This window comes from Solea senegalensis, linkage group LG17, assembly GCF_019176455.1.
Source record: "Solea senegalensis isolate Sse05_10M linkage group LG17, IFAPA_SoseM_1, whole genome shotgun sequence".
Classification (NCBI taxonomy): domain Eukaryota; kingdom Metazoa; phylum Chordata; class Actinopteri; order Pleuronectiformes; family Soleidae; genus Solea; species Solea senegalensis.
The window spans coordinates 15,679,187-15,691,125 of NC_058037.1; the positions used below are offsets into that span (position 1 = coordinate 15,679,187).

Here is an 11,939-nt window from a genome sequence, read left to right on the forward strand (position 1 = left end):
ACAACCTGACTGACTTCCATGAATTGTAGTCATTAAACTAAGTGATTTTCAGTGACACCTCAATAACACTCACTAAGAGTCTGTATCTGACTTGTCATGTATGTGATTGACTCATGTAATTCCACATTTTTTAAGTTAATAAAAGTATATTATATCTAATTGTTTCATCTTCGTGTTCACACTAACCATCCTGCACTATTAACTATACAAGCAACTAGGCAGGAAAAGCACAGGTGTAATGATTAACGATGGCTGCAGTGCATTCATGCATCCCAGTTTCAGAAAAACCACTCACAAGATCCCTAATGCACAAAAAGTTAAACTGGATTAAAAAGCATTAAAACATGTTGTGACAACCTGTAATAATCCCTAACAAATGGTGTGGCTATATGTGATTTAAAAATATATGAAGTGATTAAATGACATGGAAATAATGTGTTTTTGTGATTGTCTATGTTTTTGTGGCAATTCTACATCTCTTTGTGATGCTTTTATAGTTGATTCTACGTTTTTTTGTGGTGATTAAATTATTTTTTCTGTGATTTTATAGGCTTTTGTGGTGATTTTTTTTATTTCTTTGTGGCGATTGAAATATGTTTGTCATGGTTTTATATGTTTATGTGGTGATTCTACATCTTTTTGAGCTGATTGAAGTCTGTTTGTGGTGATTTAAAATTTTATATCACTTCTGCAATGTTTTGGAAGAACAGGGAGACATTGTTGTTGTTCTTGGCTAATATTCTATAATCTTCAGTGGGTCTTCTGTGAAATCTCTTTTGAATAATCTCTTTTAAATGCAGATAAACACATTGTGAAAGTGAAGTTGTTAAATGTTGAGTCATAGTCAGGATGAATCAAATGTTTGTCTTCTGCTCAGCAGCTCTGAGAACTGCTGCCAATTCATTACAAAACTTCTGGAAAAGTCGTCAGACTCAGAAACGTCAAGTCACACACAGGAAAAGGGATTCTGATTTCAGAATAAGAGCTCAATATTTGCAAAACTGAGTTACCAGTAAAAGTCAGGGATAAACTGTATACTGCACAGTCATCATAGTGTATAGTGGCAGGGAAGCAATCCTTTATATTACAAATATGCCAATACTATGCCTAAAATAGGCTTAAATCACAAACAAGCAGGGCAATTCTTGTAATTTATCAAACATGCAACTACCAGCAAATGAAGTGCATGTCCTCACATTCATTATTCAAGCAATATCAGCCCAATATAAAGTATTAAAATGAGTTGCTTTTGACAAACAATTCATGTCATGAGAGGATAAATCAAAACTCACCTCCTGTTGTTAACATGATCAGTGACACCTGTGAAAATGTCCACAGTGGAAAAAAACTCCCCAGACTGAAGAGTCGTGGCAGGTGAAATCATTAACACTGATTGTCTCATTAGTGGCACCTGCAACAGAATACAAGACATTAAAGAGTCAAAATTAAAGTGTTAAAAACAGGGAAAGTGATAATGCTACCTGTTCTCATCATGTTTTCTTTAAAAAACAAAAAGAGAAAAATAATCACGAGAAACATTTTTTACTTTTCCAGTAACATACTTAAACAAGATGTTTGCATGGAATCCCAACTGAGGAACAATTTATTTCCCTTATTTTATGAGTGTATTTGTAAGGACAATGTATATAACACCTTTAGAATGGATATTATATAGTTTTGTCATTAACCAAATCCAATTATTGCTGAAATAAGAATGCTTCTGTGTATAATGTAAGACATATTTACACATTACATATTTAGTTTGCCTTCCCTTCATAGTTTGTTCTGCACTTCATAGTTTGTTCTACTTGAAGCTCTTACTTACTTCTAGCTCTTATTTGTACCCAAATGTTTAAATGCACTTTTGTAAGTCGCTTTGGATAAAAGCGTCTGCTAAATGTAATGTAATGTTTTGTAGAATATGGGCATTATTCTTAGCTCATTTTATGTCTACATATATATATGAAATATTAATCTTTAGCTTATGGTCAGTCTAAGTGAAAAGGACTTGTATCTGAAAGGTTGCTGGTTTGAATCCCAGGACAGGTCTGAAGGACTGAGATATAGTCCCATAGGATAGGTACCTAATCTCCAATTCTACCAGTATTGCTGGGTTAAATTCTAAAATAGAATTCACTATCACTGAATTGTCAGCTTAATCAAAAAAAGGAACACTCATTATAAGTAAATATTAGTTATATGACAGCATTCTTTTCAATTTTTACCATTTTTTTCTGGTTTTAATTAGATTTACGACCTCATTTTAAGAATTTTAGCCAAGCAAAATTTGCTTACAGTTACAAAACATTTATCGTTTACTGCTTTATCCTCCACATGAGGGTCACAAGGGGCTGAGTTAATCACGGCTGACATCAAGAGTGAAAATGCCGGTTACACCCTGGACAAGTCCAACCGGGATCCAAACCAGTGACCTTCTTGCTGTGACGCAACAATGCCATCCACTGTTACATTAAAAATACAAGTTAAGAAACTGGCTTATGTCTAAATTTTAGAACACCTCGTGCCTGATGATGGTTTTATTTTGAAGGGTCAAACAGGACGTTACTTCTGTTTGACAGCAGCTGAGACAGTAGCGAGAGGCTTGGTCAGTGAATCACATGTCTGCTGCACCGTCCCCCGTTATCCTCTGGTATAAATATGAGCAGCAGAGAGAGTGTGAGGCAGCTTCAGACAGTCTGGAGTCTCAGGAAACAAACAGAGGTGAGTGAGTGAATGAGTGAGTGGGTGAGGGAGTGAGGGAGTCAGGAAGGATGAGGAGGAGAAGGGGGCTTTTTCATAATTTTTGTGACGCTCAGAGGAAAATTATCTCCTTGTGTGCAGTTAATGGCAGCTTTATTCTAACAAATAACAACATCATGTGCATTTTCATGCACATAAACAAGTCTAACGCTGACCTTTTGGCTTCTTAATATGTGTTGTTATTTAGTTTTTTTAATGTCAGTCCCTGCAGTTGTTTTTTTTCCTCAGTCATAAATAATGATGACTTCATGGCTGGCTGCTGCTCTAGGTGCTGATGATTGTGTTGCTTACTCATGGGTGTGACCTCCATCTTTGGATCTAAACAACTGGATTACTTCAGATGACATCATGACACTGTAATAACCTTTTCTAGCAGGTTTTTTACTGCAACAGAAGAATCTAAATATGACGATGATTGTTGAAGAGGGGAATTATAAATGCTGCAGAGAGACTTTATGGCAAACATAAAAGTCCCCAAACATTTGAAAATGAGGTCACATGTTCCAGTGTCCCATTTGATGTAAATGGGGCATGGATCAGGCAGATTATCCACAGGGACAAAACATGTTTGCATATTGTTTTTTGCCTCCTTCGAAGAATAAGAAGACGGAAACTGCAGAATATTTAGTGGAATAATTAGAAGAATTAGAAGTATAATCTATAGTACAGCTACAAAAATAAAACAATTTACAATTTCAGATTATTAGATTCAATTAAAACCTTTTTTGTCCTCATAGAGGACATTTCAAGGACTCATAGAGCAGTATTGTGTGTTCAAAAATGTTTAGTTTAGAGTTATAAATATACATATAAAACTATATGAAATTAGGTATAATAATTAAAATGCATTAAAATACCTCAAAAATATCAATGTTCATGTTAAGTGACACTCAATTAATAGTAATTTTATATGTGTATAGTAAACATGTTAAGCATATATGAGCAGTATAATTATAAATATACTGTATAAAAGAATAATAAAATGCATATAGTTTTGCAGATAACCAGAATAAATCAGTATTTTTTTGTAGCAACAGACCAAATTTTCATGTTTGAGATTCAATATTGATTTTTAAAAAATAGATCAATTTATTAAACCTGTTTTCTGATGACCAACAAATGTATATATGCTGACTAATTCTGTCAGCTTTAAATACAATAAAAACAACACAGGAGCAGGCTGTTCTAGTATTGTTGTATGTAAAATAACGTAGTTGTTGCTCACTAAGAAACAAAAAAAAGATTTTTTTCTTTAATCTATACTGGACATTGGATATACATACTGGATGTTGGACTCAGCTCTGTGTTTGACTTCACTGAGTTGTGAGCATGAACTTTCTGGAAGGTCTCACTGCAGGCAACATCTGGAGTGAACGACTGCGGGACAGTGTGCATTCTTTCACTTGTGTAACCAGGATCTCCGCAGCTGCTGTTCAACAAATCACACAGCTCAACCTCGCATTAGAAAATGATTTCTCCTCCCTCGTCATCTCCTCCTGTTTTCATATTTTCCCTCCCCCTCCCTGTCTGTTGATCTGTTTGTCTCTCCCTGACTTTGTTTTTCCCTGTCTTTCCCTCATTTCACATTAAAAATGTGTCTGTTTTTTGACACCATCAGTCCCTGTTTACCAACCTTTCCACCTCACTGGCACGTCTCGTTAAGCCCTCAGGTTTATTGTCACGCGTCGTGTAATGAGCTTGTTATGTGAGCGGCTGCAGTTTTTTTTCTTCCTGTGCTAAACTCACTTGAAATCATGAGCTGATGTAACAACTAGAAGAAAGTAGGCTGTGCTTTGAGCTCCCAGGTGGGCGTTCAGTCCTGCTGGGTTTTGAAACAGTTGGGGACATTTTTAGATTTTTATCTGCAATGTGGTGAGATAACAAGAGACTCCTCAGAACACAATGTGCATACAAATCCAAGTAGCAGGATAGAATAGAATAGAAGGCCTTTATTGGATCTCCTGAAAACTAGTGCAATAAAAAAAGAGCTCAACATAATGCACACTCAAATATAAATTGAAGATGATCGCACTAAAGCTCTAGGGCAAATTTGTTCAAATACAATTGGTACAAAATCCCCAAAAAGGGAAAGCTGAATCCAAAATCCTGCATGTACGATAAACCTGCTGCTCAAGCCAAAATTATTCTTGGGGGCAGTGCAGTTGTTTTCCGCTGCTATATCCAATTTTTTCGAGTTTTGGGGCATGGAAAAGCCCTCAGAAACGTGAAAAATAACAATAATAATGATAACGCCTTCAATTTACATAGGGTCCTCCGTACCTTGTATGCTTGGACCCTAATTAACATAAGAAATTAGGAATACATGATATTATTGGCATGAGATATCCATATCAGCATCAACCAATATTGGCTTTCATATCAGATATCACATAACTGCAAACACAACAAGATTCCTCCATATGACTCATGGTGCCCTCTACAGGTACTGTTTTGTTTATCTTTATTTATTTACAAAGAAGAAAATGCTAAATATTTTTTAAATTTGACTACAGAAGAGAATGAATGACTTGTGCATTTGGAAAAAGTGCATATATACAGTAAAACAATATCGGTTAACGGTTATTGGCCCGAGCACTGATGCATCGGCATATTGGATATCGACAAAAAAGTCCAATATTGTGCCTCCTTATAAGAAATAGCAATACATAGTTTGAAAACTGTGTTTTTCCATTAAAATACAGTGTTTCAAGGTCAAATCTTCGAGCTCAGTTTAAATGATGTCATGGCTGTAGTTGAATGATGAATGCAGATTGGACTGAGGCATGAAGCTGAAGAGTGCTTAAAGGCAAAAGGAGGAGGAGGAGGATTATGTTTTATCTGCCGAGAGATTAGATTCACAGAGAGAGAGAGATTTGTCCTACATGAGGAAAGAGACGAGTGTTTGATGACCTTCACGTTCACCTTCTGTGTGAGGAGGAGGAGGAGAGTGTCAGTCCATCCGTCTGATGACTTTCAATCTGCTTGTGTCTGAGGAGAAATATGAGAAGGAGGAGTGGGAGGAGGAGGAAAAGAAACGGGAGAGGGTCATTTTGTCTGTTTGATGATTTAGAGGAAGGAAAAAGACAGTTTATCTATAAAGCACATTTAACAATAACCAAAATTTCAAATGCATGCATTTAAAATTGAGTAAGAACCCAAATCAAATAAAAACAAGTAAAAAGTGCAACAATACAAAGTGAGTAAGTAATAGGAAGAATGTAAGACTAACCCTATGATTGAAAGAAATATGAATAAATGGCTGTTAACAACTGTAATTAGCACCACTATTATGATTGTTTTACACAGTTGACTAATACTGCTGCTATAATTGTACGCTAATGCTTTTTCAGGTTATTTTTGTCGCCATAATTGTGTGAAATATGTTTTCTGGTTAATCTGCCTCGTACACACCATCACTACTGTACCACTCTTTGAAGTTTCTTCCATTTTTTTCCAGTCTATTAAATTTAGGTTAAATAATCTAAATTTGACAGGGATTGAAGATAAAAAATAATTATACTAAAGTTTCTTTAAGTGTACAATCATTTACATCGGGGGCTGTGTCAGCTGTTGCTATCAGAAATGTACAGGAAACGCAATTTGTTCAAGCATGCGCTAAGTGTAGCTACTTCCTGTTTCTGCTATTGTTTAATGACAGTTGTAGTTGCCACCTGCCATAAAATGAAATAAGAAACCCTAAACACTAACCCCTAACATTTATTAATTTCATAATGACAACTAAAAAGTGTAATATTATTATATCAAAAATCCTCCAAATTGGCGTTAATTGTTTTGAAAGGAAGTAGTCTGTTTGAGGCGGCCATTTTGGAGCACCAGTTTTCACAGTAGCCCAATAGTAGTAGTAGTTTGGATGCTACATAGCTACAACATGTAATTTAACGAATAGATGTTGCTAAACTTTACTTGTTGTACCGTTTAAAAGAGTGTCTTTGGAAGTTGTTTCTTACCTGAACCGAGGGTTTAAAGACCAAGACGCCGCTACGTGTGCAGAATGCAAATCCTACGGAGGCAAAGTGTGATTTGTGAGTTTACATTTAAAATCCATGTCAAATTCAACTGGGGTCTAAACTGCCCTGATAAGAACATAAGACTGAACAAATCCTCATTTTGAACATCACATATGAGAGGAATTATGGGTAAAACAAATAAAAGTCCTGCAATTCTCTTCTCATTTTGAATGTCCTTGTAATTTACCAGGTGTGACTTTAGTATCGACTGCGCAGTTATTTTTATATTCTGCAGTGTAACACAACACAGTGCTGAGAAAGCAAGTGCCCATTTTCTTACTGCGTAGCTCTCTCTCAGTCTGCCTGCCTGGTGTCCTCACAGCGTATGTCGCCCTCTAGTGGAGACAAAGATACATTACAGGAGGCCTGAATTTGTTGTTTTCTTTTTTGTCCCCACAGGTTTTTCGCATCACTACTTGCTGCCCTAGTCAGTGACCGATAGGATGTTAATGATGATGATGATGATGAAGAAGAAGGGGCTGAAGCCTCTGGCCGTGGTTGCTCTGCTTCTGGTCTCAGTCAGCGGTGTCGTCCCTCCATCCAAGGACGATCTGATACGTATGTTTTCACTGCAACAGAGCGAAAAATAGTCGCTTTAAATTAAAAAGAAAAGTGAAAACAATTTAAAAAATATATAATGTTTGTTGTTTTTTTTTTTTAAATATAAAATTTAACATAAAAGGTTGACTCAGTGTAAGATTATGGATTATTAGATTATATCAGATCTCAAACTGGTAAATAAAGTACAAAATTGGGATAGAATAGCATAATATAGAAGCAAAGAAAGAAAATAAAGTATAATTAAAAAAAAAATAGGAAATATACAAACATATTCAGTACAACATTTGTGAAAAAACTAAGCAGCAGAGGATTATTGCACTTTATCGTGCTGCTGAAGCAGGAAAATTGTCTTTGGTCGCACCGTACAACAAATTGAGAGCATTAAATATCAAACAATACACATATAAGTAAAATGAAAATTTTATCAGTATTAGTTGAAATGTTGAGAATTAATGCAGAAAAATTACATCTTATTCTATTATCATTATTATTGAGACTAGCTATTGTTTCTTTAACCTGGTGTTGGAAACATTACATGTATTTTTGCATATTATGTAGCTGTGAGAGCAGAACTTAAAATTAAAAGTAAAGTAAATTAATAAAGTATGTTTTTAAACGTTTCGCTTATAATTATACTATTTTTGCAATAAGAAAGGGACCACATTTGACTAATCATGGCACCACAACTGAAGGCTTCAGATGCTGTGAACGTGTATATTTATATTAGTTTTTTTCTTTGCAGAGATCTCTCTTCAGGGAGGGAAATATCTGAATAAACAGATTGAAAACGCCATAAACGGTGTGCAGGAGATGAAGAGTGTGATGGAGAAATCCACTGAGGACCATCAGAGGTTCCTGGACACACTGGATAAAACCAAGCATCAGAAAGAAGTATGTGATTGAATTAATTTTAAGAATTTTAATTTTAGCTGATGAATATTGATTTTTTTTTCCACTATATTAACAGACAGCGATGATAACTAATGTCTTAACTCTTTCTTGACACCAGGAGGCGCTGCGTACGGCTCAGGAGATGGAGACCAAGCTGGAACAGGAGGAGGAGGTTTGTAATGAGACCATGAAGACCCTGTGGGAGGAGTGCAAGCCCTGTCTGAAGAACACCTGTGTCAAATATTACTCCAGGACATGCAGCACTGGGTCAGGACTGGTGGGACGACAGGTGACACACAATAATACAAATTAGTATAAATATCACCTATAAATCTTTAAAATTAAATGTTAAAAAAAAGGGGATTGAAATGAAAGTCACTGTGTTGACCTGCAGCTGGAGGACGTGCTGAACAGAACGTCTCCGATCTCCATCTGGATCAACGGTGAGAAGATAGACGTGTTGGAGCAGGAGGGACGGAGACAGAACAGAGAGTTTAAGAACCTGGAGGACAAATACACGGTGATGGCTGACGGTGTGGACAGCATATTTTCAGACAGCATGAAGGTACTGGTTACCTGGTGATTGCACAGATTCAACTCTAGTGCTGTTAACTATTGCATAAAACTATTCTGATTGAGAATTCAGAATTTGTTTTCTTTTCTTTTCGAATTTTATTTTGTCTATTAAGAATGAATCAAACTTTAAATATCAAGGTGAGATATGGATCATTAGCTCTGTCCCTGTGGTCTTCGTGTGTCTCACAGGTTGCCGACCACGTCCACTACAACCCTCCAGTCTTCTACATTCCCAGGTTCTTTGGATCGTACATTCGCCACCGCAGAAGCATCCGCTCCGTTTTCCAGAACCCATTTCACGGCTTCCAGAGTTTGTTCGCCCCCATGATGGGAATGGGCCGGAATTTCTTCGGATCAATGGATTCCATGATGGACACTGACCTTATTCCTGACGAGGGTACGTCGTCCACTACAGTGTGCAAACAGTGCAATCTGGTGGTGTTCTGGTTGAAACTGCAGAGAAGTGTTATTAAAAAGATTCTCTGTTGCTGGTGAAGAATGAAATAGAGACTTCTGCCAGTTGACAAAAGAGATCAATCAGCACATGAGCGGTCAAGATGGAGAATGACCCAGAACACTGAATAAAGCCAAACACTTATTCCTAAGGACCGCCCCACATTTGGGGCGTGGTCTTTGATCACGTCACCCCTTGGCAAGTTCTTTTCCTGTAACAGGGACCGGCATCCCCCATGCCCCCTAGGGTGACGTTTTACACTCGGGGTGTCCTGTAGAGAGTTGAAACTCAGAAATTCCAACTGGAATAAATACCGAATTGCAACAGTCTGTTGAGTTTACAATTAATAATAAACCTTCAAGTAGCACTAAGTGGATGAAAATTGTGTATTTGTTTTTTTTTGTTTTTTTCAGACAGCAACATGAACGAGGACGTGGTGATCACCAAACCCTTTGGCAACGGCAGGATGACGTGCAGAGAGATCCGCCGCAACTCCGCCGGCTGCCTCAAGTTCCGCGACGAGTGTCAGAAGTGCAGAGACATTCAACATGTTGGTGAGAAACTTCTCCGCCTCCATCCCCACCAGCAAATATTCACTCACATGACCTCTATGATGATGATGTCATGATGATGATGTTGACAGACTGCTCTGGGAAGAAGCCTCTGGAGGGCCCACTGAAGGAAGAGCTGGAGGACGCGCTGGCCTTGGCCGAGCGTTTCACTCAGCAGTACAACGGCCTCCTGAAGAAGTTTGAGGAGCAGATGTTCAACACGTCCTCCATCCTGGACCTGTTCAACAAGCAGTTCGGCTGGGTGTCATCTCTGGCCAACAGCACTGACAGCGACGACAGCATCTTCCATGTGCTGACGGTACGCAGAGTTGTTTTTGTTCCAGTCAAATCTCAACACTGTAAATTTTACCTGTGATGGCCAGAGAGAAGTGATTTAGAACTTCAAACCTTCCTCCATGTGCTGCAGGTGACCTGCAAGGACTCCGAGCACAAACCCGGCGAGGAGAAGGCGATGGAGGAGGAGCCTGAAGAAACCGACGTGTCCGTGAAGCTCTTTGATTCGCCCGTTATGAACATCACGGTGCCGGGCGACATTCCCTGGAGCGACCCCAAGTTCTCCGAGGTGGTGGCACAGGAAGCCCTGGACCGCTACAAGGAAACGGCCGTGTGAGTGTCAGACATTAAAATTTAATATGGGTTTAATATAACCCTAACCCTTCTGAGATTAAGACTATTTCATCATATTTATATGGTAAATTTAAGAAACTGACACTGTGTATATGCTAATTTAAGTTAATCAGCTGAACCAAAGCTGATTTTAATCACAGGAAAATAGTTTTATGTTTTAGAGTTTTTTCTTTCTGTTTCTTGCAGCGTGGTCAAATAACTTCACAGTGTGGATTCGTCAAGGCAAGCACACCAGAAACCCCTGACGATGAAAACACACACAGACGAAGCCGACCCACTGATCCTCTCTAAAGTCCTGCTTTCTGCAAACGACACAGTTTAACCTCAGATGTTTGTATTTTTTCTGTCAGAGCTCTTTGTCCTGCTGTAAGAAAAGATATTTAGTAGATTACTTGTACCTCTATCGTAAGGCCTTACACTACATCATATGCGAGCTGGTCTTTGCCAAGACAGGCCGCGGCACTTAAATGAGTCACGCAAGATTGTGATAAATGAAAAAAAAAAAAGAAAATTCATCAGCCTTTCTAATGTAGATTCAACTATAATTGTCTGTACAGCTCAATGTATTATTGTTGCTATAAAAAAGATAATTCAGTGACTTTAATGACCCGATGCACTTCTCGACAGATCTCTGATCACCATCTGAGTTGGTTCAAGTGGTTGCTGGAGTTAAAATCACTGATGAGCAACGTTAAATCTTTGTATTTGAGAGTTAAAATACAAGTTGATAATTCAGGATGGCTTTTAACCCCCTCTGTAAAGCTGCATAGCAATTAAGCAATAAAGACATTTCATAAAACCTGCTCAAACTACTCTTTGCTGTCGTTTTTCCTGAATGGCCTCTGTTGTACAATGCATGTTAAAATAAGTAAACTCTTAGAATTATACACCTACTACTAAAAAAGGTAATATTGCATTACATAGTATGTCATAAAAAATTGTTGAGAATGAATGTTCTGACATAAAATCAGTGTTTATGCAGATGATTCACTCAAAACCCCCAAATAATACATGTTATTGTTGGAAATGTTGGATTTTTAGGTCAAAGTTTCCATCCTGAACCCATGTAAACAAAGTCATTGAGGAGAGCCGTGTTTAAAATATTGTGCCGTCTTTATTTTTGTGTAAAAATCACACAGCTGCTAGTTGATTCTGCAGAGATACAGTACATCCATGCAGTTAAACATCTAGGATCCCACAGCCAAAGAGGAGGAATTAAATAGAATATTCTTTCGCTGTTAGTCAGCAATTAATGCAAATTTACATGAGTCCAAAAGTGTGTATCATATACAATATACAACACAGATCTGGGAGCAAATAGCATTCAAAATCCCATCAAAGACTTTGTTAGCGATTGCTTCTGCCTGCCTGGATTGCCATTTGGGTTTAGGGAGGGGGAGGAGGAGGAAGCTATTGTGCTAGCAAACATAAATTAATCTCACGTGAAGGTGTTTAATAGGGTTTTAAATG

At 37.6% G+C, this 11,939-nt stretch overlaps 1 protein-coding gene across 2 annotated transcripts; it reads left to right on the forward strand.

Annotated features, from left to right (window-relative positions):
- Positions 1–2,646: 2,646 nt before the first annotated feature.
- clu (clusterin) lies at positions 2,647–11,272 on the forward strand. Of its 2 annotated transcripts, none has more exons than XM_044049928.1 (10): positions 2,647–2,721; positions 7,188–7,346; positions 8,092–8,240; positions 8,359–8,529; positions 8,635–8,805; positions 9,006–9,213; positions 9,684–9,824; positions 9,914–10,140; positions 10,249–10,448; positions 10,656–11,272. In XM_044049928.1, exons 2-10 carry the CDS (start codon positions 7,232–7,234, stop codon positions 10,666–10,668), a joined length of 1,395 nt encoding a protein of 464 aa, XP_043905863.1. In that variant the 5' UTR covers positions 2,647–2,721; positions 7,188–7,231; the 3' UTR covers positions 10,669–11,272. The 2 variants fall into 2 exon arrangements, with proteins under 2 accessions (XP_043905863.1, XP_043905864.1); XM_044049929.1 differs by lacking the exon at positions 2,647–2,721 and adding an exon at positions 6,627–6,803.
- The last annotated feature ends 667 nt before the right edge of the window (positions 11,273–11,939 follow it).

Bases quoted from the DNA above. Each gene is read 5' to 3' on its own strand.
- clu (XM_044049928.1), top strand. From the start codon at position 7,232: ATGTTAATGATGATGATGATGATGAAGAAGAAGGGGCTGAAGCCTCTG. The intron at 9,825-9,913 runs GTGAGAAACTTC...TGATGTTGACAG, and splicing joins CAGAGACATTCAACATGTTG to ACTGCTCTGGGAAGAAGCCT. The intron at 10,141-10,248 runs GTACGCAGAGTT...CATGTGCTGCAG, and splicing joins GCATCTTCCATGTGCTGACG to GTGACCTGCAAGGACTCCGA.